This window comes from Hemiscyllium ocellatum, chromosome 4 (genome assembly GCF_020745735.1).
Source record: "Hemiscyllium ocellatum isolate sHemOce1 chromosome 4, sHemOce1.pat.X.cur, whole genome shotgun sequence".
Classification (NCBI taxonomy): Eukaryota; Metazoa; Chordata; class Chondrichthyes; order Orectolobiformes; family Hemiscylliidae; genus Hemiscyllium; species Hemiscyllium ocellatum.
The window spans coordinates 95,071,604-95,093,123 of record NC_083404.1 but is presented as its reverse complement, the minus strand read 5'-3'; the positions used below and the strand labels follow the sequence as shown (position 1 = coordinate 95,093,123).

General features: G+C 40.0%; 2 protein-coding genes across 3 annotated transcripts in view; both read right to left on the bottom strand.

Moving 5' to 3' along the window:
- Positions 1-3,476, bottom strand: part of LOC132815012 (copine-3-like) — a 48,525-nt gene extending 45,049 nt beyond the window's left edge. The window contains exon 1 of the mRNA XM_060823640.1: positions 3,407-3,476. Within this exon, the coding sequence (XP_060679623.1) occupies positions 3,407-3,425 (19 nt within the window). The 5' untranslated portion in view covers positions 3,426-3,476. The remainder of the gene's footprint in view (positions 1-3,406) is intronic.
- A 7,303-nt stretch (positions 3,477-10,779) lies between these two features.
- Positions 10,780-21,520, bottom strand: part of LOC132815011 (copine-3-like) — a 71,164-nt gene continuing 60,423 nt past the window's right edge. For both annotated transcript variants that reach the window (XM_060823639.1, XM_060823638.1), the window contains exons 12-16: positions 21,028-21,082; positions 20,896-20,947; positions 16,595-16,728; positions 13,378-13,614; positions 10,780-12,074 (exon numbers count right to left, since the gene is read on the bottom strand). In XM_060823639.1, the coding sequence (XP_060679622.1) occupies positions 11,949-12,074; positions 13,378-13,614; positions 16,595-16,728; positions 20,896-20,947; positions 21,028-21,082 (604 nt within the window). In that variant the 3' untranslated portion in view covers positions 10,780-11,948. The remainder of the gene's footprint in view (positions 12,075-13,377; positions 13,615-16,594; positions 16,729-20,895; positions 20,948-21,027; positions 21,083-21,520) is intronic.

Below are 21,520 nucleotides of genomic sequence, written 5' to 3'. Positions count from 1 at the left end.
CGACCCAGGACATCTCAAAACACATTAGATCCAACTAATTAAATTGTGAAGAGTAGTCATTGTTGTAATGTTGGAAATTATAAATCTCATATTAGGTGTGAATTATTTCCAATTTAATGACAAAGGATTATGTTCAATTTTGAAAGTATGAAAATGTGCTACATGAGGATGTCTAAGTTGAGAAGACAATGGTTTCCCACTGAGTTGAGATAGTCTGAGGTAAACTCTAAAGTTTATGACTTTCAATAAGGAAAACATTTAAATTTAAATAAAATACCACAGTGGTTTATTTATATAGTTCTTTTAGAATTTACAATGTAACAACAATAGGTTCTAGTACCTTTTATGTAATTAAATACCCCAAGATGTTTCACAAGAATATTATATAGCAAAATTTGAGTCAGATAAGGAAATATTCTCTCAGTCACCAACGTTTAGTCAAGAGATAGATTTTAAGGAAAAAGAAAAGTAGGATGTGGTTAAAGAAACTGAATCCCAGACCTTAGAGCCTTGAAAACTAAAAACAGTTCCTAATGGAAGAGCAGCATCATCTGAGGATACTGGAGATACCAGAATTAGAAAAACACAGATATCCGTCTGGAGAAGAGTACAGGGACAGGGAAAGGTAACTCTGCAGTGGAATTTGAAAATGAGGATGAGTATTTTAAAATTGAGCCATTGCTTAAGCAAGAGCCAATGCAGCAAGTCCAGAGGTGATGAGTGAAGGGGACACAGGCAGCACAGATTTGGATGATTTTGAGATTCCCATGGGTAGAATGCAAGAGACTGGTACTGGAACTGACAAACACAGAGATAACAAAGGTATAAATAAGGACTTCAGCAGTATGCATAGGTGAAAGAAGCTGCTCCTTCGATGGTGCAGATACATAGTTAGAAGCTCAGCCTATGGGCCAACACTAATATTGCAAACATACTGGTTCAACGGCAGACAGTTACTACAGAGAATGTTCATTGGCGAAGGAATGGAGTTTAGGCATGGATACCAGACAATGGCTTCAGTTTGTCAATGTTTAATGGAGGACATTTTTGTTCCTTTAACATCCAATAGTGGACAAGCAGTGCGATATTTTAGAGATAATTAAGGGATCAAAAGGAGTGGTGGTGAAGTAGAGCTCAGTGTCTCTAATATGCATGTGAAAAGTGATATTGTTCAGATTTTGCTGAGAAGGGATAGCACTTAATTAAGAAACCACAGGCCAGCTGCAGAACATCAGATGGAATAATGCAGAATTAGAGTCATAGAGTCGTAGAGATAAACAGCACGGAAACAGACCCTTCGGTCATATCGTCCATGTCGATCAGATGTCGGAAATTAATCTTGTCCTGTTTGCCAGAACTTGACCCATTTACTCAAAACATTTCCTATTCATATATCCATCCAGATGCCTTTTAAATGTGTAAATGTATCAGTCTCCACCAATTCCTCTAGCAGGTCATTCCCTACACGCGCCACCCTCTGCATGAAAAGTTGCTGCTTAATTTCCTTTTAAATCTTTCCCATCTCACCTTAAACCTATGCTCTCTAGTTTTGGACTCTCCCAACCCAGAGAAAAAGACCTTGGTTATTCACCCTCTCCATGCCCCTCATGATTTTATAAATGTCTAAAGGTCACCCCTTAGTCTCCGAAGCTCCAGGGAAAACAGCCCCAGCCTATTCGGCCTTTCCCTATGGCTCAAACCCTTTAACTCTGGAAATATTCTTGTAAATATTTTTGCAACGTTTTCAAGTTTCCCAACATCCTTCCTTTGGCAGGGAGACAAGAATTGAATGCAGTATTCCAAAAGTGGCCTAACCAACATCCTGTACAGCCACAACATGACCTCCCAACTCCTATACTCAATGCACTGACCAAAGGCAAGCATACCAAACGCCTTCTTCATGATACTATCTCCACTTGCAAGAAATTATGAAACATTCCAACATCACAAGCTGCAACATTTCCATTAAAAATTAGGCAGTTTGTGCATCACCAGATGTTATTCAGATGTGGGCATAAGAAATCTTGTAAACTCCATAAATCCGTGTTCTTTTATTACTGGATCAATATCTTGAAACTCACTACCAAGTAACTGCAGAATCACCACCGTAACACCTACAAGAGCTTCAAGAGCAGATACAAAATCACCACTTCAGGGAAACTGGTGAATATATTCAACAATAAATGTGACCTTGCCAGTGTTCCTAGAAATCACAAACAAGTATCAATTAAAAAGGGCCAATGACAGGAAACTTTAATGAAACAACAACAGAACATAACAGAGAAGCTATTAACATTTCAGGATTTTAAGTTTGTCAGAACGGAACCAAGCTGAGTTGCAATGACTCTAAATAAACAGAGAGAGAAAATACTAAGGGGATGCTCTGTGATAAGGTAGAAGGCAGAAGTGATTAAAGGCCAAGGCAAAAATCGAGTTGGCAATTGGGCAAGTGAAGAATCAGGAGGTGGAAATCGGGTGAGATATAACAGGCAAAAGCAGGCCAATCATCTCAATTCCCAGCATATATCTGGAGATATGAGGGGTTGGGCAGTCCCTGTGTCATCTTCAGTAGTGCTCCTCCATCAGAAGACAGAAAGTTGGGATATTCGCAGTATTAAGTTCCTCAAAACCCTTTAGATGGAGAAGCAGTCTGAAATAATTCCACAGTCACTCATTAGTTACATGTAAAGAGTGGTTGACATTGATCCAGCTTTCAAAGCGACCAGGATGTCTGATACTCCTGTCTCATCTGTCAACCAGGGCTCCCTGATTGGACCAGGTTAACAGGGAACTCATTCTATGAGGTCCACTTGGCTGACCTCGCTCCAATCGTAACAGTCCACGCTGAAAGACCTGGGTAACAGTCAGGCTTAGGGTGACAAGTGACATAAAGCATTCACTCCTTCCCAGGCTATGACCATCTCCAAAAAATTCCACACATTCTCTTGACATTCACTATCATTACCATCATCACCGCGGGGGTCAATATAACTTAAGATCAGTTCACACATACAACTTAATCAACAATGTTATTCTCACAACGACAGCCTCCAGCTTTTAAATAAAAGACATTGAAATTCCATAGCAGGGGGTCAATTAAGAAGTAGCAGAGAGCAGCAATGAAAAAACATATTTCGCACGAATATGACAACACAAACAGCGCTTGAGGTTTGATTCCTCCTCTGACGACGCCCTATAACGTAAGACGGGTAATTCCTATCTCCGAGAACAAATCATACATTAACACACAGAAGTGAAAACTAGCCCAGAAGGAGCCACACCTCTACGCCCTCGCACTGAAATTAGCTCTACCAGAATTCCCGAGAAAACAGAACTTAAAGAAATAGCAAGCATCTCAAATGCACACATCCTCAGCATGTCTAGAGGATAATAAAGTTTTCATTACCACCGAAAGTTGCGCTCATCTCCCACAGCAGCTCGCGCACTAACCCAACTCCGGCCAACACAAGGTTCGATCACACTGCGCATGCCTTGTGCCAGGCGGAGCTGCAAGAGACGTCACTGGTGTTGACAGTGTTACAGTAGAGCACAGTGAGTGTAGCTGTGCAAGGACGGCATTTAAACGGGGGCGTTCAAACCAGGGATTTCAGTCAGTTCACAGCCATAAACAGATGTCAAAGTGTGGATCAGAGGTTTCATTAAAAATAAAAACAACATGCAATACTTAGGTTGCACAACAAATCACTCACAGACTAACATATCACAGCAGTCTAACAGTAAGTGGGCATTGACCAGAGGAGTAAAGTGTTTATTTTCCGTCACTGGACAAATGAGGGGTTCCTACACATGAATGCATAATTTAAATTAATTCAGTTAGTTCCACAAACATTTGCCAGGTTTTTTTTCATGGCGATGAAGTCCCTTTTTGATCCAGGAAAACACGAACAGAAATGAAAAAGTTAGTGAACTGAGAAAATGAAAGCCCATTTTTGACACCACACAAAAAAAGTTATGCTATTCTGGCTGCCTTTTATACATTTCCTCAATTTTCTCTTTCTGAAAGATTCCAAAATCGATAATTGTGTTCTGCCACAAGATCATACTTGAATTAAGAACTCTTCGGCACGCTTTCATTCCTAACCTACGCCATTACAACATACTTCTAAACCCCAACAGCAACTGTCAGTATTTATATTATAAAATGTCTGCCTCATTCATACCAAATTAAATCTCAGTCAACCAACTACAAGGATGTGAATCTGTTCAGCTAATATTATATGGTTAGAGGTGCTGACAGACTGGCCTCTTTTCCGTATATAATGGAGTAAAAACGTCATTGAATTGCACGACCTGTGAAGCAACATTGGAAGTAGGTTGGACAAAAAAAAATGTCACGAAAATTACAAAAATGTTACAACAGACTGTTTAGCCTATCATTTCCGCTCCGGCTATCTTACCAAGCATTAAGAGGTAAAAACAATGACTGCAGATGCTGGAAACCAGAGTCTAGATTAGAGTGATGCTGGAAAAGCACAGCAGGTCAGGCAGCATCAGAGGAGCAGGAAAATCGACGTTTCGAGCAAAAGCCCTTCATCAGGAATACAGGCAGAGAGCCTGAAGGGTGGAGAGATAAATGAGAGGAGGGTGGGGGTGGGGGTGGGGAGAAAGGAGAATAGAGTAAAATAGGTGAGTGGGGGTGGGAATGAAGCTGATAAGTTGGTGGGGGGGGGGGGTGGAGGGTGAAGTGGATAGGTAGAAAAGAATATAGGCAGCTAGGCCAAGTCATGGGAACAGTGCTGAGCTGGAAGTTTGGAACTGGGGTGAGGTGGGGGAAGGGGAAATGAGGAAACTGTTGAAGTCCACATTGATGCCCTGGGGTTGAAGTGTTAGAACATAGAACATAGAAAAATACAGCACAGTACAGGCCCTTTGGCCCTCGATGTTGCGCCGATCCAAGTACACCTAACCTACACTAGCTCACTATCCTCCATATACACCTATCCAATGCCCGTTTAAATGCCCATAAAGAGGGAGAGTCCACCACTGCTACTGGCAGGGCATTCCATGAACTCATGACTCGCTGAGTAAAGAATCTACCCCTAACATCGGTCCTATACCTACCACCCCTTAATTTAAAGCTATGCCCCTTGTAATAGCTGAGGTGGAAGGTGAGGCGTACTTCCTCCAGGCGTCTGGTGGTGAGGGAGCAGCGGTGAAGGAGGCTCAGGACCTCCATTTCCTTGGCAGAGTGGGAGGGGGAGTTGAAATGTTGGGCCACAGGGTGGTGTGGTTGATTGGTCCGGGAGTCCCAAAGATGTTCCTAAAGTGCTCTGCAAGGAGGCGTCCAGTCTCCCCAGTGTAGCGGAGACCGCATCAGGAGCGACGGATACAATAAATAATATTGGTGGATGTGCAAGTAAAACTTTGATGGATGTGGAAGACTCCTTTAGGGCCTTGGATGGAGGTGAGGGAGGTGGTGTGGGTGCAGGTTTTGCAATTCCTGCATAGAGGAAGGTGCCAAGATGGAAAGGTGGATTGTAGGGGGAGGCGTAGACCTGATCAGGTAGCCACGGAGGGAACGGTCTTTACGGAAGGCAGAAAGGGGTGGGGAAGGAAATATATCCCTGGTGGTGGGATCTGTTTGGAGGTGGCGGAAATGTCAGCGAATGAATTGGTTTATGTGAAGGTTGGTAGGGTGGAAGGTGAGCACCAGGGGCATTCTGTTCTTGTTACGGTTGGAGGGGTGAGGTCCCAGGGCGGAGGTGCGGGATGTGGACGAGATGCGTTGGAGGGCATCTTTAACCACGTGGGAAGAGAACTTGCGGTCTCTCAAGAAGGAGGCCATCTGGTGTGTTCTGTGGTGGAACTGATCCTCCTGGGAGCACATAAGGTGGAGGCAGAGGAATTGGGAATACGGGATGGCATTTTTGCAGGAGATGAAGTGGGAAGAGGTGTAATCCAGGTAGCTGTGGCAGTTGGTGGGTTTGTAAAAAATGTTGGTGTCAAGTCAGTTGTTATTAATGGAGATGAAGAGGTCCAGGAAGGGGAGGGAGGTGTCAGAGATAGTCCAGGTAAATTTAAGGTCAGGGTGGAATGTGTTGGTGAGGTTGATGAATTGCTCAACCTCCTCATGGGAGCACGAGCTGGTTGTCAATGCAATCATCAATGTATTGGAGGAAGAGGTGGAGAGTGGTGTCGGTATAATTACGGAAGATGGACTGTTCTACGTAGCCACCAAAAAGACAGGCATAGCTGGGGCCCATACGGGTGCCCATGGCTACCCTTTGGTCTGGAGGAAGTGGGAGGATTCGAAGGAGAAATTGTTAAGGGTGAGGACCAGTTCAGCCAAGAGTGTCAGTAGAATGGTACTGTTGGGGACATCAGGAGAGGAATAAACCAGGGGCTTGGAGGCCCTGGTCATGGCGGATGGAGGTGTAGAGGGATTGGATATCCATGGTGAAGATGAGGCGTTGGGGGCCAGGAAACATAAGTCTTGGAGGAGGTGGATGGCATGGGTGGTGTCTCAATCGTATGTAGGAAGTTCCTGGACTGGGGGGAAAGAGGACAGTGTCAAGGTGGGTAGAGATGAGTTCAGTGGGCAGGAGCATGCTGAGACAATGGGTCAGCCAGGGTGGTCAGGCTTGTGGTTCTTGAGGAGGAGGTAGAACCGGGCAGTGAGGGTTCCTGGACTATGAGGTTGGAAGTTGTGGGTGGGAGATTTCCTGAGGTGATGAGGTTCTGCATGGTCAAGGGGGCGGAAGGAAGAGGTGTCCTTGAGTTGTGTTTGGCTTCAGCTGTGTAGAGATCCGTGCGCCAGACTACCACTGCGCCCCCTTTATCTGCTGGCTTGATGGCGAGGTCAGGATTGGAGCAGAGGGATTGAGAGTGAATGCCATTCTCCTAATTTCCCGAGTGACTGGAAAAAAAGGAAGAAATGTATTACATTGTCATGTGGATTTTTAAAAAGTGGCATACTCCAAAATTATAAATGTTATGGTGTATGAAACTCAGAATATAGCCACATCAACAGCATATAATCGAAGGGCAAAAGTCAAAAATCCAGGCAATATAAGTGGTCAGGATATGCTAAATTGGATAGGTTATAAAACAAAACAAATACTGGATAGCAATGCTTAAAAATGCTGCCCTCCACATGGAATCCTCCAATTTCAAAACAACGTCCCTTCCCATCCTCAGATTCCCTTCCAATGCTCCCTACCACCAACTGAATTCATTCCTCCTACTGACCAACCAGGTCATACCCTCTACCTGTCTTCATTTATCCCCACTTCACCACCCTGCCCCTGCTATCCCCACACACACCCACAGTCCTGAAGAAGGATTACACCTGAAATGTCAACTTCTCCACCTCCTGGTACTGCCTGGATTGCTGTGTTCTTCCAGCCTCCTGCCTATTATAATAAAACCGTTATGACAACCTCAGGCTAAATTCACATTTGTGAGATAGACAATAGGTGCAGGAGTTGGCCATTCTGCCCTTCGAGCCAGCACCACCATTCATTATGATCATCCTCAATCAATATCCTGTTCCTGCCTTATCCCCATAACCGTTGATTCCACTATCTTTAAGAGCTCTATCCAACTCTTTCCTGAAAGTATTCAGAGACTTGGCCTTCACAGCCTTCTGGGGCAGAGCATTCCATACACTCACCACTCTGAGTGAAGAAGTTTCTCTTCAACTCTGTTCTAAGTGGCCTCTGGTTCAGGACTCACCCCATCAGCAGAAACATGCTTCCTGCCTCCAGAGTGTCCAATCCTTTAATAATCTTATACGTCTCAATCAGATCCCCTCTCAGCCTTCTAAACTCAAGTGTATACAAGCCCAGTCGCTGCAATCTTTCAGCATAAGATAGTTCCGCTATTCCAGGAATTGTCCTCGTGAACATTCGCTGCACTCCCTCAATAGCCAGAATGTCTTTTCTCAAATATGGAGACCAAAACTGCACACAATATTCCAGGTGCGGTCTCACCAGGGCCCTGTACAGCTGCAGAAGGACCTCTTTGGTTCTATACTCAATTCCTCTTGTTATGAAGTCCAGCATGCTTTAGCCTTCTTCACTGTCTGCTGTACCTCATGCTTGCTTTCATTGACTGATGTACAAGAACACCTAGATCTTGTTGTACTGCTCCTTTACCTAACTTGACTCCATTTAGGTAGTAATCTGCCTTCCTGTTCTTGCCACCAAAGATTTGTGCCCTGTCATCATTATATTGTTGTTTATCAAAATTAACCTGCACCTCTAAAGGAAAGATGCATTGTGGCTGCATAGTTCAGAGCCACAGATCAAGACAATGTTTTTCCAGGGAGAAAGATGATCCTCTCGGCACATTTGACAAAGGACAATGCCGTAGATAGCCATGGAAGTCAACGGAGGGAGTCAAGCCTGGAAGACATAACAGGTCATACTGAGATGTTCAATGACTAATCAAGACAGAAAATGCTTTCAGATGCTTTGTGTAGCATTCAGTCATTGGGTGTTTGATTATGTACCTCTATTGGTTGTTCTGTGCTGATAGTAACATACAGAAACTGAACTGAAAAAGCACAGCTGGAATTGTATCTGCAGATATTTTAGAAGCACTAGTAAATAAAATTCCTGTTCAGACATAAAACCTGGGTGTCAAATCAGCATTCTTCAGCTGCATAAGCACAACAGTAGCCTCTGGTATAAATTACCACAAAACAATTACTCCATTACCATCAATCTGGCCTCTAACCTAACATTCCAGTGCTTCACCTATTGAAGTGTTGCAAGACTGACTGCACAATTCCCAAGTGACAGAGTTGACTATTCAATCGTGACAGCCACATCAGCCAAACAAATTGCATAACACTCATGATTACAATTCCCCCTTATTGTATAGCAAGCAAGTGCTCAGTTTACACAGCAGTAGCCAACTAATTGAAAAGAAAATAACATGCAAGTACGTCTAAGCCTATAGTTCTAGGAAACAGCTAAATAATACTGACCTGATACTGCTTGACCTACTGTGCAATTCCAGAAATTTGTTTTTTTTGTCAGTTTTCAAAGATCTGTATAGTGTTTTACCTTTGCACAAAATAAGTGCTGTTCTGATATGACACATTGGCTTGTAAAACATGGTTTAGAATACAAGTTTTCCTTTGGTTAACTTCTCCATGATGTGCTAAAATAGTGCGTTCTGAAAGTTGTGTTGTGTTGCCATAGTCTGACCTGACAATAGGGGCTGCCCTCTCAGAGAGAGAAATGACTGGTCATGATTTAACCTGAGAGCCACCAGAGCTTAGGCAAGGGAAGAGGTTGAGAATGAGTGTCCTTCATGGTAACCTCAAACCAGCGTTGGGAATTGAACCTACACTGTTGGCATCACACTGCTCTGTAAACCAAAAATCCAGCCAACTGAACTAAACCAATTTCTGAAAGTAAGTACATGTTCAAACAGTATATGTGGGCTTCGTGTTCTTAAGTTAATGGAACATAGAGTTTGCTGGCTGTCAAGGAGCAACAAACATCAGGATGGTTTTGGAATGAAATGAGAAGATCTCAGCTCCACATTGGAAGTTTAGCTACGAGATCCAGACGAGGCAAAATGCTTTGTAGCCAAAAGAAAACAAGACTCTCCCCTCAATCTTAAGCTGTCTCTCCTGCAACAGAAGGTCAATGTAGCAGATACACAGAAAAATACCACCACAGGCAAGTTCCCTTTCAAGCTAATTTCATCTGAACTGGAAGCATATCATTATTCCTTCATTATAGATGGGTCAAAATCTTGGGATTCCCTTCCTTACAGTGGGTGTTGCTACACTCCAAGGTCTGCAGCAATTCAAGGTGGCAGTTCAGTCAACTTCTCCAGGGTAATTAGGGATGAGCAATAAGTGCTGGGCTACCCAGCAATGTCCAAATACTAATAATTGGTTCTGCTTTGGTTGGCCTTATATCCTTGTCTAATTTCTCAGAGGCTAAGGAGTACCCCAGCAAGGCTCCAATGACCTAAGCCCTCAATCCTCCTAGTAAGTTTGAATAGTACAGTATTCAGTATTTCCTCGCAAAGCTAAATAATTAAAAAACACTGATAAACACTGATGAAATCTTGACAAAATGTCTAAGGGTTTCAAACATCTTCTTCAGCAAGTGGAGTTTTTGGTTTGTACTCATCTCTTCCAATAAGATTTCAAACAGTCGACCTCCAGCGATCACAGCCATCAGCGATGACCTGCCAGATGTCATGTCAATGAGCAACATCAGACAATTAGAATAACAAATCAGTCTGGGTTATCAAAGTGGCATCCTACATTGAACACAAGTGAAATCAGCAGTTTAGTTCAGACCCTCGCCTACAGTCACTTCTCTGACTCATTTGGATCTTCAAGCGATGTTCAAAAATCATCCCTCCAGTATGTGGATAATGCAAATGAACAACTGAGTATTTCCAGTCTTTCCAAGTTATTACAAACAGATTCAATATTTATTTCTCAACATTCCCTCTTTTACTCAACACACCCAATAAAATTATTAACTAATGTAAGATGTGTTTGTGGAATTGAAGCATGCAATTGCATGGCAATCACTTTTGTTATCTGACACAATTTTTTTTTAAAAAGAGTACACGCTTTATAATCTTCATATTGAGAATGTAGCCCAGACATCAGTTAACTGTTGACAATATAAAGATGCAATAATACGATCTTGTCAAATCAGCAGCAATGAAACAGTCTGGATTCCTTTCAGAGTGATATTAAAGATGATTAAAGTATAGAACTTATAGTTAAACAAATTCATCTCTAAAACAAACAGCATAGGAAAGTGATAACTTCATGATTTCTTTATTGTGGAAAGTGCATTGTTCATAGATTTTTCCACGGCAAATATGTTTTTGAACAAAGAAACAGCCTTAAAAACAGCTTTCCTGAATTCATTTTTAATCTTTGGTAATGTTGGCTAAGTATTTGATGATTTCAACACAATGTAGTGCACATAATACTATATGAAAAACATAATAGATAAGTCATTTTCCAATTCAGAGTTACAATTGATGCTTTACCAAAATGTGTGAATTTGGCCAAAACTGGGTTCAGTAAACAAGACTGCTATGCAAACACTCTAAGCCTACTAATTGAAAGAAAAGTTAACTCAAACAAATTTTTATAGTTTTAATAGAAAAACCATATGATTCATTCTAAATATCGTTCCAAAATAATAATATGTATTAAGCAGTAAATTTTGCAAAACATTTTCTAAGTTTAGATGTGAAGCATGTTTCTGGGAAGAGAGAGTTGTGCGGAGAGTTTGTCTCAATGACAAACAACATAAAATGGAAAATAAAGGAAATGCCAACCTCTAGTATAAAAGGTGCTTTCATTTTGGTTCCACTTTTCTCCTCCTACACACACAGGAAGTCTCCATTTCATGTCTACATGGAGCAATTATACAGTTCCACAGGAACAAAGTGCCTGCCAGTTTCTCATCCAATTGGCTACTTACTCATGAAAGATTTTATTTCAATAGTCTTAGTGAACTGCTCAAAATAGGGTTGCTTCTCAGCTTTATAAAATGGCCATCTGATAATTCTAGCAGTCAAGAGCAAGAACTCTCGAGTTTTTCTCAACAACCTGGGAATGCTGAAGCTAATTTTGCTGGTTATAACTCAGTGCTGCAACATACAGCTGAACATGAAAGGCTGCTTAACTAGTATTTTCACTTCCCAATTCAAGCACCCTTGGATTACTTTTGAGCAAAGCAGTAGAATTATATACAAAAAGGCACAGCTTGCATCGTTACGGTTGATAAATGAAACAATTCATTTTGGAAACAGGTTCAATCTTCCAAGGACTTAAATCAAGAAAATAATTCTTGACATTACACAAAAGGGGTGAGAACAATCATCCTTAATATCTTTCATTTATAAGAGATTAACTATTGCTTTTACAAGAGCTAAACAAGTGAAATGGCACAAACAAATTAAGTTTGAAAAGCTCAGCCTTTCAACTAGAAATCCAGAAAATCTTCAGGTTTTTCCTCCTTTGAGGGACTTATTTTGCGTGAGTTGAAATAGCAGACTACTTGTTGAGGCACTTCGGCAAGTACACTTTGTGCAAGAGCTTCTTTTGGAGCCTGTAGAAAGGTAAAACCCATACAAGTTTAATCTTTAAAGTCATATTAAACAGATCTGGATAATTTATTTCACAATTATATTTTAGTATATACAAATAATTATAAATTATCCAGTCACCAGAATCAAGTATTTACGTAAAACTAACCTCAACCAATTACAGTTGTCACCATTTTAAAATTATTTTTTGTTCTCTCTTCACTGTGTAAAAAATGTATAATTTGAAGAAATATTGACTACAGCACAGAGCAATTCTTAGTTCTCCTGAACACCTATAATAAAAAGTTCAATTTAAACATAATTATCCATTCTGATAGATTTAGTCGATGCTTATGATGGGAAGGTGGGTTTTATTCTCCTCTTTTGGATTGTTTTGAATATATGTTTGAAATTAGAAAGATAATTGAAAAACCGTATTGGTCCCTGAAAAGACTTAAGCAGATAAGGTGTATGGATTAAAACATTATTAAAAGGTAACCAAGTCCATTGGCATTAATGGCCACATTGAAGAAGAATGTCTAAGCTTGACCTCACCAAAATCTCTTGCAAACAAAAGGTTTCAAAAAGTAAAATAAAAAAATTAAGACTGGTATTAGAAGGCTCTGTTCTGAAAACATTTTAAAAAAAGGACTCCCAAAATGGACTACTGCAATCTAATATGCTAGAATTACAGAATGACACTGAATCAAGGGAAGATTATTTAAATAATGTCTGTATTGATTGAACAGCAGTCAATAAATGCTACTGAAGCTTTTTCATCCATCCTTTTACTTTGTCAATTTTGTCTTCATGTTCTCACTATTCATTTCACACTATTGGCTTTGGTTTTGCTCATAAGATGAATATGTGCCATTTTGACAATGCCACTCAAAAATCAAAACGCACATCAACAACATTATGATCATAAAACTTTACCTTAGACTAAATGAAGTAATTGAGACTAACATGATTTGCTTTTTAGCAAATCCATAATAACATTCTTTTATTAACTCACTTCTTCAAATGAGATTTAATTTTGTCCAAGGAAACTTCCAAATTTTCCCTAATAGTAACTATAGTAGTCAAGTTTATCACTCTTCCCTTTTAAAATAGATGGAATGTTTGCAATCTTTCAGGCCTCTGGAATTTTCCCTGAGGAGGACGGTATTTTATTTACAGATATAATGATAAGAAAGACTACTATAAATGGTTAATGCCAAACATTTAATTCAAATGAAATGCTTTCAAAATCAGCATCATCATAACTAAGTTCATATAATCCGTGAAGTAGACCTCAAATATTAATATCTACAATAACATACTTACGTTTTGAAATTTCCGAAATGGCACAAACTGGACAATATCCCGCACAGCTACTTCCCCAGTAGGTGATCTCAGTACACCATCATCACCATCCAGAAATTCCATGGCACTGAAATCTGCTCCACCAACTCCAATAATGATAATGGACATTGGCAACTTAGAAGCATTAACAATGGCCTGCTTTGTGTTATCTAGATCTGTGATCACTCCATCCGTAATGATCAGCAGGACGAAATATTGCTGTTAAGGCAAAAATTTTCACAGGTCAAAGATAAGTTGCCAAATGGGGTCACGTCAATGATGCACCTAAATCTAATTCTTTTCCACCAGCATCGACTGAGAACATGGTAATTAAATAAAAACTAAACAATAGTTTATCTTCTTTGGAAAAACAAATCTACAAATTGAGACATTCTGATATCTCTCAAACTTCTGCTGGACTTCACTAAGTTAAACAAGCAGATGTTGATGCCACTTCTGATGTTGTTGATGCCACTTCTGGGATTTTCTATTTGAAATCACGTAGGATGAACAACACAGCACATAAACATCAGCAGATGTATTATCAGAAGATGGATAAAAACAGGATGACATCAATTGTGTCTTGGCTGTGTTGCTCACAGAATCATGGCATTTTTTTTTACATCCAGATGTTTCTGAAGTGCAAATAATAAAATGACAACCTTGTAGTGTATGATCATTTGCTTTCCAGTGTTTGAGCAGCTTCTGGATGGAGTTTTTACTGGAGACTGATGTGGAGCAAACTGATGCCAACAGTACAGGATTCCATCCCCATTCTGGCTGGGGTAGATTCAGGGGCTGTTGTTTCTCTACCCTAACTAAAGTTGATGTCAAGGTGCTGTAGGTCAGACCGGGTTCCAGACAGAGAACCCATGATGATGATTTGGGAAAAGATATGATACACCCAATTCTACCCTGGTGAAAATAGGGTGGCACACTGAACATCAAATTACTATTTATCATGTCACCTCCTGCTTGTAAAAGAACAGAGTAGACAAGCAAGAGGCTGGGTGTGTGGTGGTGGAGGATTAGGGTCGAGAGAGGAAAAGTATGAGATAGTGATAGGTCAATACAGGTGGTGGGTATAACCTGTTTGGTCAATGGGATGAATGAATCTGGTTGGTAGCTGGAAGGGTCAGTCGGAGGTATGGATGCGTGGGAAGGTTATTTGAAATTGGAGAACTCACTGTTGAGTCCTCTGGGCTGTCAGCTGCCCAGGCAGATGATGAGGTATAATTCCTTCAATTTGCAGTCTGATTCACTGTGGCAATTGGGGAGACCGAGGATGGCCATGTCAGAAAGGGAGTGAGAAGGAGAATTAAAACGGATAGCGATTGGGAGATCAGGTTGGCCTCGGCAGGCCCGGCTAAGATGCCCAGTGAAACATGCCTTGAGTTTACATTTGGTCTCACCGATGTAGAGAAGACCACAGCACCGGTTACAGTGAACTAGGTTGGAGAACAGGCACATGGAAGAGAAACATGGATTGAGGTGTCAGACAGTGATCACACTTGTAAAATCATACTTCTCACTAAGCTTTTGAGAATTGCCAACAGGAAAAAAGGGGAAAAAAAATTGAAAACCTCTAGTTAATAAATGGCATTAGAATCCCCGACGAAATAAACATGAAACTGAAATGCATGAACTATAAAGCATAACCCATAATAGCAGTTTATCATTTAAAAAAGAAGTCTGTAACAGGTGACATGATAGACATCGACGCAAAGTTTGAAATAATTTTATCTACGTTGTATAATTCACCTCAACTTACCAAAGTAACACTAAGTAAACTTTTCATGTTGTGTACACATTTTTGGTTCTGCCTCAGTATCTTTATATACAAAACACTGTTTTCTTCTCCATTATTGAATTATCTCTTATCATACCATTATCATGATTAACATTTACAATTGAAATTGAACTATTTACAAATTGAATTTTGCAATCAATCTTTTCTCATACTTTATTTAATAGGCAAACATTGCAGATGTATGCTTTGTGAATTTTGAATTAACCTCAGGAGAAAGCACCGACTTTAGGGACAGCTACTCCTCCTAAATAGCAGACTTTGCAGGTGTGTTTTGAACTTCAACTCCCTACTGTCCCCAGGGTAGGAATGTTTCCATTGTAGCCATTGAACAAGACTGAAAAAAACGGAAAGTACCGTGATCTCTCTTGCCACCAGTGACTCATTTAGTACTTTTGACAGAGGAAGGCATTTAAATGATACAGGAACCAAGATTATTAGAAAGATTATAAGAACTATCCAAACCTTTTAGACATAGACATAACCAGCTGGACTGGTTACAGCTTGTAAAATTAGGTGTAATATTGAAACTATGATCCAGTTGAGGTCTTCTTCACATTTAGCAATATTTTCCTATTACTGTATAGAGTCATAGAGATCTACAGCATGGGAACAGACCCTTCGGTCCAACCCGTCCACGCCGACCAGATATCCCAATCCAATCTAGTCCCACCTGCCAGCACCCGGCCCATATCCCTCCAAACCTTTCCTAGTGATATACCCATCCAAATGTCTCTTAAATGTTGCAATTGTACCAGCCTCCACCACATCCTCTGGCAGCTCATTCCATACACATACCACCCTCTGCGTGAAAAAGTTGCCCCTTAGGTCTCTTTTATATCTTTCCCCTCTCATCCTAAACCTATGCCCTCTAGTTCTGGACTCCCCGACCCCAGGGAAAAGACTTTGTCTTTTTATCCTATCCATGCCCCTCATAATTTTGTAAACCTCTACAAGGTCACCTCTCAGTCTCTACCCTCCAGGGAAAATAGCCCCAGCCTGTTCAGCCTCTCCCTGTAGCTCAGATCCTCCAATTCTGGCAACATGTATGCTCTGCATTAAATCCAAAACTAAGGATTCTGCTTTCCCTCAGAATTGTGGTCCGAATTTTAAGCGAGTCATATGTCAGAATAATATCACACTGCTTCTATAAATCATTTGAAACCATAACATCTATTAAAAAGTATGGCATTTCCATATCCTTATTTTCAATGTGATACTATACATTTTAATATGAAAAAAATGAACACTGACAAACATAAGATTCTGACTGTATCTAAAAAATGTTGGAAGCTTAAGAAAAAGGAACCCATCAAAATAATTAACTTATTCTTAATATTTTTCCCTGCAGATAGTGACATTTTCAGTTTCTGGGGTTCTCTTTATACTTACAGAAGCTGTTGGCTGTTGAATTGTTGCAGCTGCAAATCTTGCCACATGGTTTATTATGGGAGCAAAGTTTGTTGGTCCATACAGTTTGATTTGGGGAAGACAATTGCGGTAGGCATCCACAATTCCTTGCACTCCTGATAAGCAAATAGGTAGAGCATTTTTTTTATTGCAGACAGTCTAGCTTGGTTGCAAATTTTAGCTTTCATCTATTTAATTTGTTTACAAAGCTAAAAGTCTATTCCTGTTCAAATCATAATGCAACTTTAGGCTCACAATATCTAGCAATGTAACGAAGTATAAAGTTGAACAGCAATAGTAGGATCTCGGGCTAAATTGAGGAGTTTCTGGCATTCTTTGCAAAAGAGCACATGCAACAAAATAACAATTACAGTCCAAATCAAATGTCTAGACTTCAAACAACTATTTCCACCTCAGAATAATTGAAGAAAGTTTGAAATTAAGTACATGCATTTTGTAAATGCAAAAAAATGACAAAATTGCATTGGGCAGATTTAAGACCCGATGCAGAAAGAAATTCTTCTAGTCTTGATGTTTTTGAAGGTACACGTTTTGTTTCCCTCCCAATGAGATTTAAAACATTCAAAATTTAGCTGTCAGCCTTGACACATTAGTTGATCTCCCAAAACAGAAGCTATGGATTCAAGACCCACTCCAAGAACTTCAACAACCTCATCAACTGACATTTCAGCATGGTGCTGACAACTTGCTGGACAGAAAGCAGGTGATTTTTTTTCATTTAAACAGAGTGGAGGTCAAAGCAGACACTACTAGATTTAATGACTGAAGCCAAAGACACTGGTATAGATCTTCTGGTCAGCAGGGGTATTGAAGCACATGCCACTGATCCAGTTTAAAACTGCTTATCTATTTATGATGGACCCTTTGGACAACTGGTCCCAGCTCCAGCAATGAGCAAAGTGGGAGGCCTTGTGCCACTATGTAATATAATAGTAAAGCCATGTGTGCTTTCTCATCATATGGAAAGGACATGTCCATTAAGATGTATTTTCAGTTCACTGACTTGAGTTTTTAAAATGTCCCTGGCTTTAAAACGTTACCCCCTAAACCCCACAGCTGACTGGCCCCCACTCATCTGAACATCTTCATAATAATTACCTTAAAGGACATATAAAGCATCAAAAATGTTCCCTTTTTAAAATATTTTCTTAATTAAACCTATGAAAAACTAACTTCAAAAACGCAAATCTGAAAAATAAGGGAAAATCTTAATAATCAGTAAATGAGTAATACTGTTCTCCAAATGTCAAAAACCAAAAAATTACTTTGAATCAACTACTGAAATTTGGAAACTCTGATTCAATACATCTTATTGTAGAGCATATTCTCCCCTTTTTCATCTTCAAAAGTGAAGATGACTGTGTTGATCACTGGGGTTTTTGGTAGGGTTCAGGTGGGTACAAAGCTAACTGATGATGCCAATTTGCTCCCAGAAAGTTCTGCTGCAAATAGGACAGCTCCTGCAGTCTCTTATGGTACTTTGTCTTTAAGAGAATTCACCTTTAAGAATTCTATGAGCTGTGGGGATATAATTTTGAGACTCTACCTGACAGTCTGTCTGCTTTTAGTTTGCAAGCTACAAGCACAAATCAATTGGTTTGCTATAATTCCTGCTTCATAATATAAGTACTATAGTTTTAAATAAACTAACCAAGTTACTTAATCTCTAATAAGTGATTAGATCATTAACATGGCATAGTGAATGCTGATGAAAAACATCACACTGATAGGGCATATTGTGCTTCAACACAGTCAACAAGCAAGTTCATTGATAGGTCGAACACCGTCTCAAATCTTACTCAAGTGCATGAGACAACCCTCAACATTGTTAATTGTTACTAAACCAGATTGTGTGAAAAACACAGTTTTACTGGTAAACAGACGAACCCATATTGAAGCAATTTAGTTCACTTCAGAAAGTGATCAGGGTGTGTACCAGATGGATAGTGAGCAAGGCAAGGTCAAAGTCAAAAAGTGTGGCGCTGCAAAATGCACAGCAGGTGAGAAGGAAAATGGACAGGTTGGTCAGGTCAAGTCAAGAGGGCAGTGCCAAATTGGAGGGTTGCATCTGGGAGGAGGTGGGGAGCGTTTGGAAGAAATGTGGAAACTGGTGAAGTCGGTGTTGATGCAGTGTGTTTGGAGGGTCCCGAGGCAGATGAGGAGGCGATCTTCCTCCAGCTGATATGGTCAAAGGCATGTGTCAGAATGGCTGTTGCAGTGTAACAGGTAAATGTGAATTTATAGATATTGGGTGTGAGAAACAGGAAAAAAAAAGTGTATGATTTAAATGGTGATATACTGGGAAGTGTGGATGTATAATCCGATCCAGGAGTCCTTGTACACCAATGAAAATAGACAGTATGTGCAGGAAGCAATTAGGAAGGTAAATGGCACATTGGCTTTCCTTGCAGGGGCATTTGAGATCAGACATAGGTATATCTCACCTCAGTTAAAAAGGGCCTTGGTGAGAACACACCTGGAATATTAAATGCAGTTCCCACTTAAAAAATGATACTTCCCACATAACGAGTGCAGAGGAGATTAACTAGGTCGATAATGGGCATGAAAGGACTGTCCAATAAAGAGAGATTGGTTCAACTGGGCCAGTATTCACCAGAGTTTAGAAGGAATTGATTGAGAAATATAACGTTCTGACAGAGCTGGACATACTTGATGCAGGGAAGATTTTCTGGTTGTGGAGTCTAAAACCAGGGAACATAGTGTCAGGATAGGCGGTCGATCATTTAGGACCGAGATGAGAAAAAATTGCTTCACCAAAAGAATAGTGAACTTGTGGATTCCTCCACCACAAAAGGCTGTGGAGACCATGTCATTGAATATATTCAAGAGATAGATACATTTTTAGATATTAAAGACATCGAGGGGTATGGGGAGAAATTGGGAATATGGCTTTGAGAAAAGCATCAGCTATGAATGGGTCCTTGATTTATGAACATGCAATTTAGCGAACATCATCCCATACAGGGATATAATTTTGAAGACTGATCATATGAACATTTCTTGTACTTATGACCAGCTGCTTTGTATTGTCCTGTGTTCAGGAACAGAACCCATTCGGAACCTGCGAACTGCCTCAATCAAATGGTGGAGCCAGCTCAAAGGATCAAATGGCCTACTCCTAGTTTCTATACTTGAACTACCAAAGTTTTTGCACACTTGCTTAATTTATCTATATCACTTTGCAGGCTCCTTGGGTCCTTTAGACAATTTACTTTCCCACCTACTTTTGTGTTAGCAGCAGAATTTATCAATTGTACATTTGGCCCTTCACCAAAGTCAATGCTATACACTGTAAATAGTTAAGGCCCCTGACTGGATTCCTTTGGTCCTCCATTTATTACATCATGCCAATGTGAAAACAGCCATTTATGACTACTGTTTTGTTCGCTCACTTATCTTCTATCCAAACTAACGTGCCCCAACAATAAGTTATTGTTTGTAAAACCTTTGATGTCATATCGTCAAGTCTTCTCTGGAAATCTACATACATCATGTCCACATGTTGCTACTTCTGAAAATAACTATTATACACATTGGTCAAACAAAATTTCCCTTTCACAAAGCCATGTTGACTCTGCCTGATTGCACTTGGATTTTAAGTACCTTGTTACAACATCCTTAGCAAAAGATTTCAGCTTTTTATACAGATATTAAGCTTAATGGCTTGTAGTTGTTCTTTTAAACTTTTCAGTCTCTCTCCTTTTGTGAATAGAGATGCATTTTATTTTTCTACTAGATTTCAGAAATAAAGTAATACATTCTGAACATTTGAAAAAGGCGAAAAGTGTTTTTGGAGTTTTCTATGCACAAAAATCTTTGAAAATGAATTTATTATTTATATTTGTTATGGAAATTAACAACCCTCCCTTTATGAGATGAGTACTTGTCAACTTGAAGCCCAGATTAAAAAGATAGTGAAGTTTGAGACTGTAGACAATTTTACAAATGTATGAGATGTCAGCATTGCAGGCTAGCCAGCATTTGTTGGTAATCCCTAAATGATCAGAGGGCAGTTCAGAGTCAACCACGATGCTGTTTTATTAGGAGCTCAAGAGAGTGTTTTTGGGCAACCAACAATGGTTAACGATTTCAATTTGGCTCTCTTTGAAATACATGACGCAATGTGCAAATATTCCAGGTTTAAGACCAAAGTTGTTTCCAATTCTGAATGACCACTATTCCCAACATCCGTGATTGACTGTTTTCGACTCAATAGTGCACGTTTTTGTCCAATTCCATACCTGCACAATATGGGTTGTCAGGTTTGAAGTTTATGGAAAATTCATGTGACACCTGAAAGGAGACAAAATATTGTATAAAGATTTGATAACTACAGTTTAAAATGATTTTTAATATAACTGGTCTAAATTTACCTGCCAGTTAGGGGGTATCTGTGCACCAAATCCCAATGCTGGGAACATCTTGTCTCTACAAAAAGGAGTAAGAAGCATCATCAAAACAATCATGTGGTAGGAGATCAATTAGAAGTATTCCCCAGTTTATACTATAGGCTGGACGTTTCCAGTGAAGGCAAGAGCAAAATTGGTTCAGTAAAAATTTTAGAATTTTTGGCTGCAAATTCTATCCTGGAGTGCCTTTCCAACTGAGTTATTTTTATGTGGACTTTTTAATTGATCTGGAAGGCTTCAAATGCGAACCCTCAGAGGTTGGATTAGATTGCCAATCCCACAGGAAATTTAAAGTTCCTTGACCTCACTTTTTCTTTGTGGTAATGCAGGCTTTTACAAAAGAAAGGGAAAAGAGTCATGCTTCAGAGCTTGTGACTGCTGGTTAAAGGCTCCTGAGGAGCTGAAAATAGCCTGATCGATTAATGTTAAATATTTTGATATCTTCAAATGTTACCAT